General features: G+C 55.4%; 1 protein-coding gene across 4 annotated transcripts in view; it reads right to left on the reverse strand.

Moving 5' to 3' along the window:
* Positions 1-5,345, reverse strand: part of JAKMIP3 (Janus kinase and microtubule interacting protein 3) — a 58,157-nt gene that overhangs the window by 11,273 nt on the left and 41,539 nt on the right. For all 4 annotated transcript variants that reach the window (XM_023515647.1, XM_023515646.1, XM_003794054.1 and 1 more), the window contains 3 exons: positions 3,190-3,255; positions 2,485-2,553; positions 2,324-2,401 (listed from right to left, as the gene is read on the reverse strand). In XM_023515647.1, coding sequence (XP_023371415.1) covers positions 2,324-2,401; positions 2,485-2,553; positions 3,190-3,255 — 213 coding nt within the window. The remainder of the gene's footprint in view (positions 1-2,323; positions 2,402-2,484; positions 2,554-3,189; positions 3,256-5,345) is intronic.

The following is a 5,345-nucleotide window of genomic DNA, read 5'->3' on the forward strand; positions in this document are numbered from 1 at the left end:
CATCACCATCACCAGCATCACCACCATCGTCACCATCACCACCATCACCACCACCACCATCACCATCATCATCACCATCACCAGCATCACCACCACCATCACCATCAGCACTATTGTCACCACTAATATCATCATCACCATCACCACCATCATCATCACCATCACCATCATCGTCATCACCATCATCACCATCACCAGCATCACCACCATCATCACCATCACCACCACCATCACCAGCATCACTCTTAGCGTTCCCAGACTGATCCAGTCTCCAGAAATGAGCATTTTCATCCAGGACAGCTTTCCTCTGCTCTGAGTGGCTAAGCTAGTGTCTCCCTAGGCATGAAGGCCAGGCCTTGCCTGCTGGCTGAGTGCCCAGGTGGTGATGACTCTTGGCTGTCCACCATGCAGGGCTGAGCATGGTCTGAGTGGTACCTTCCCTTTTGTGGCAGGGGTACAGCAGGGAGACAGGTAACTGCTGATGCAACCACAGGGTAGAGCAGCGACCTTGGTGAGTACAGGTGACTTCTAACAGAGGAATCTGTTTCTCAAGCCTAGTTTTTCACCTAGAAATGTCCTGAGCTCATCTTAGCTTCATCAGACAAAATAGAACAAGTCCTTCTTCTCAGGAGCAGTTGGCTGTCAAAAACCGAGTAGAGCAGCCACTGGTGTCCCCGTCCCCAGCAGAGGACAGGATGTATATACCAAGTCACACAGATACTCGAAATAGCATTTAGGACTAGGTCAGTTTCTGTGCTTAAGTTACCTGTGCCTAACTGTAGTGTGTTCTCATCCCACAGCATAGGTTTAGTCCTTTCTGTTCTGTGTATGAAGGTCCAAGAAAAGAACCAATTGGCAGCTCTGGAGAGCCTGGGACTCCTGGGCAGGTGTTTTTAAAGAGCTGCACCTCCTATCACTGCAAGTTAATGATGACTATGGCCTCAAGGAGGTGCTATAGCATTTAAGAAGTGGCTGGAGCCCTGCATGGTGGACACAGCTATCACTGTCCTGACCAATGTAAGGTGGGCAAGGAAGCTGTGGACGGACCTAAGGTCAGAAGTCTACCGTCCTCTCCCCCTGCTCATGCCCCACCCCCACTGGAAAACCTACTGAGTGGAGGAAGCATCCCCAGTCCCCAGGAAGCCCCCCTTCAGCTCCAGCAGAGCCCCCACCTCACTGGGCCCCGATGGGAGAGCAGGACTGTGGAGCTGCAGCTCCCACAGTGGGTAGCAAGGGTCACGGCTGGTGAAGCGTCACGATCACTTTCCATACAACACTTTTTTTCTCCTGACATCTCCAGGAGATGAGAATTAATATACCTATTTACCACAAGGGTCTGAGTCACTGGCCTAGGTCTCCTGACTGGCAAGTGGCCACACGGGCTAAGCTCAGCACTGTTGGGCTCCAAAACCCCACCCGCATCTGCCTTCAGCCACCCTGAGGCCACCTCATGGCCCACTGGGTGGCTTTGCTGAACTAGCACCATGACAAACTCCCTGCCAAAGACGACTCGGTAGTCGGGGAGGCAGAGTCACAGCCCACACGGTGGCACTGGCACGTGAGTCTAACCAGCCTCTGGGAAGGAAGTGAGGCATTGAGCCCTCTGGAAGCTCCCAGCTGTGCGGCCCCAGTCTTGCTTTGCTAGGCTGATCTGTCACGACACTCAATCTGGGTTCTGGGCAGCAGCGTGAAACAGAAAGGCTGTTTGAAGTTCAAATGAAATTTCTTTTCATGTCCTCAAATGATTTCAGTGAGGACTGATTCATGGTGATGTAAATAAGAATCTAAGGAGACTCTCTTGAATCCCAGTGTTAACCCCAAATGGACATTCAGGCTTATTAGCAGGGAGAAACAGTGTGCCAAGGGCGGCCATGTGCACAGCACAGCTGCAACCCGCATCTCTCCCAGAGTCAGTGGAGAGAAGCACAGTCCTCAGAGAGGAGTTCAGAACCTCTGTAAGTTGACCACCAAGGGACTATGACACACTGGCCGATAGGCGAAGTGGGCAACAGGAGCACCATACATGTGGTGCATTCTGGTCTGCGAAATTAGGCCAGCGTAGGGAGGTGGTCCGCTATGGAGGCACTGCTGTAATTTACTAACACACTCTCTCTCAGTAATTCCACCTTATCACCTCACTGCAAATATCCCTGTGAGTTCTGCTCATCTGCTTGGCGTCTCAGAGGGGGAAAGGCAGGGAGCGACCCTCACTGAGCCTGAGCATCTCCTGAGTAGGCCTGCCTCCTGACTACACGGGACCTGAGGGGCGCCACTGAGCACGTGAACAACTCGGCATGGGGAGCAGCAGCAGCATGTTTCTCACCTTGTGGGCTTGGTCCAAGGCCTGCTTCCTGTAGTCCAACTCCTCATCCAGGTATCCCTTCTGCTTACTGAACAGCTCCTGAAGCACAAGGGGACATGTCTAGCCTCAGGCATCCCACCAGCCACACCATGCTGCAAGGCCACGCAGGACACCCCACCAACCTTCTCGCTCTCCAGATCCACCATCTTCCGCTGCAGTGCCAACTCTGTCTCTTCAATCTGCTGCAGCCACTGGGGACAAACAGAACAGGCAGGACAGTGACCCCTTGGGTCACCCACACAGGCACCAATGCTGTCCCCTACCCCAGCGCTGTGGAGACAGCAGGAGAGGAGCGAGGGTGGCCTGGATCTCCTCTCTTTCTCTCTTCCTTGGGCAGAGGAGAGCTTGGCCCCCTCCAGGGAGTCTGGCTGGACTGGTGGCATGAGCCCTGCATACCAGGGGCAGACCAGGCCCAGGCCCCACTCTATGCACTGCCTGGTATCTGGGCAGCTTGCCCTCCACATTCTCCTGGGGGAGGAGATAATAGACCCCTGTACAGTGCCCTGAGCCTCCCTTCTCTGGCTGTAGGAGGCCTGGCCCATCAGGCAGAAGAGGGTATGGCAGGTGGACAGAGAACACCCAGACCCACTATACCTTCCAGCCTTTAGGAGGAAACTGAGGTAGGGTTGGTGGCAGGGCCAAGTCCAGCTGCATCTATCCTTTGCAAAGGTGTACAGGGGGTGCTGTGGGACCTAGGTGTGCCAGGTTCCCCAGCAGACATGTTTTGGTGGACCCCCTCCCAGGGAAGTACCTTCTCTGAGCTGAGTAGGGCAGGAGACCCCAGAAGCCCCTCCTTCTCCCGAGCAACCTCCAAAAGCTGCTGTTACCTTTTCTGCCAAGGTCAGGACTGTCCTGGCTTGTATGACGACCACTTGCTCCTCATTGGTCAGATTCTGCACCAAAAAGCAGAGCACAGGGACAGTCAGAGGCAGTGCCTGGGGTGGGGTTGGGGGTGGATGATGGCCGCACTGTGATGCTGATGTGAGGGGTAGGGCCTCAGCTCCCAGATGCTATGATGAATGTGTGCCCTCAACTCTGGACCTTGTGCCCTTAGGCGCCATCCACTTGTCCCTCTCTCTGCAGGAAACCACTAGGCTTGGGCCCAGCTGAGGCAAAGTGGCGTGTGTGCAGCTCAGCACAGCAGGTGGCGACTGGACCAGCGACTGATCTGTCCATGCTCTGCCTTGTTCCCCACGTGGTTTAAGCCAGGACTTGGCATACTCAGCCATAAATTGTTAGCCTGAAGGCACTGCTTATGAATGGTGCCAGGAAGGTAGGAGTATTTGGAGATGTGAGATGTCCCTGCTCTGGTGGGCTCCCTCTTTCTTCTGCATGTCTCAGTCATTCTTCCTCCTAAGGGGTCCTGGTGCTCCTTCCGGGCAGGGCGAGTTTAGCTTTAGAGCCGAGGGTGCACCCTCCCAGTGTGCAGACACATCATATGCTCAGACCCTAATTGCACTTGCACTAAGACCGGGGATGTTCAGCCCAAACTCATGGGACAGCCAGGTGTGGGGTCCTCACCCCACCCCTAGAACTTCCCTGACTCAGGTCCAAGTCACTCAGAAAGCCCTGCTGTGCAGTCTCTCCCTCAGAGTGAATTCCTAAGGACAGGTGCCACTGGCAGGCCTCCCACCCCCAAAGTCAGCACCAGTGTCTCCCACAGGGAAGTTGTTGACTGGCCACCGTAAGCAGAGGCAGGGTCTGCCATTCTCCTCCCCCAGGGCAGGGCTAGAGGGCCACAACCTTCTCCTAGAAGTTTCAGTGGCTTCAGGGTGACTGGGGGATCTACCCAGACATGGCAATGTCAGGCTGAAGGCCTTTAGCATCCCTCCCGCTGGCAGCCCAGCCCTCTGACTCCCTCTGGGTAGTGGCGACGTCCAAATGCCACAGCCCTGGCAAAATGCTGTCTGCTCTGCCCTCTGGCCCTGCTGTTCCCCAATTGTCCTGCCCCCTCTGCAGCCCAGGTGCAGCGAGCGTGCCACTGCCTGCCAGGGAGGGTGGGCACCCATTCAGCACCCCCAGCCACTCCACTCTCTTCTGGTCCTGGATCCTAGGGAAACTGAGGCAGTTGGGAGATGCTCTGGGTCTCAGGTGTCCACCTGACGAGACTGGAGGCAGGCTGGGCACAGCAGCTCTATACTGGCTGTGAAGTGACAGTCATCTGCTTCCTCACAAGCTGGGCCACTCTGTGCTCTAGGAGGGGACCTGTGAGCTCAGGCTCCATGGAGCACAGTCCTGGGTCATGACATGCATGTGACATTTGCTCAACAACAAGTGCACAGTCAGACCTGAAGGGACACTCCATGGCCCATGGGCCAAAGCTGCCGAGAGTCTCCACAGAGTGTCCTGAGAGTAAAACCTCCTGCTCCCAGACTTCTCTGTCCTCAGTAAAGAATGACCTCAGAGGCTGCATGATGGCTCCAGGGAGGTCACAAAGCAGTGGCTTCCTCAGGTGGACAGCTACAGAGCTGGGGAGGAGCAGCCAGAGCTGGGTGCCCCTTCCTTTGCCACTATACCAGCTCCATGACCCTAGGCAGGTGCCTCTGCAGCCTTAGTTTCTCCAGTTGTGAATAAGAGGGCTGCCCAGTAAGGTTCCCTAGAACCCATATGGGGGCTGATGTCCAGTTGGACTCCAGAACTTGTCATGCCAATAGCCCTCCTTGTTGTGCTGTGGTTCTTCTGCCACCTGTGGCTTGGATGAAGCCCTAGGTACCTCCAAAGCCAAGAGAGCCTCCCTGCTGAAAGCATCTCCCTGCTCTGCCCTGGGTGAGGGGCAGGAAAGCTGATAAGGGATTCCTGTCAATACACAGCCTTGCTCAGAGGGGATAGAAGAGGTCAATGAGTGTGAGATGATGTTTGGATGGAGGAGGAGTGGGTGGACAGAGGATGGATGGATGGATGGAGGAGTGGGTGGATGGAGGATGGATGGATGGAGGGAGAAGTGGGTGGATGGAGGAGTGAGTGGACGGAGGGTGGATGGATG

This window comes from Otolemur garnettii, unplaced genomic scaffold (genome assembly GCF_000181295.1).
Source record: "Otolemur garnettii isolate 467f Iridium unplaced genomic scaffold, OtoGar3 scaffold00075, whole genome shotgun sequence".
NCBI classification, from domain to species: Eukaryota; Metazoa; Chordata; class Mammalia; order Primates; family Galagidae; genus Otolemur; species Otolemur garnettii.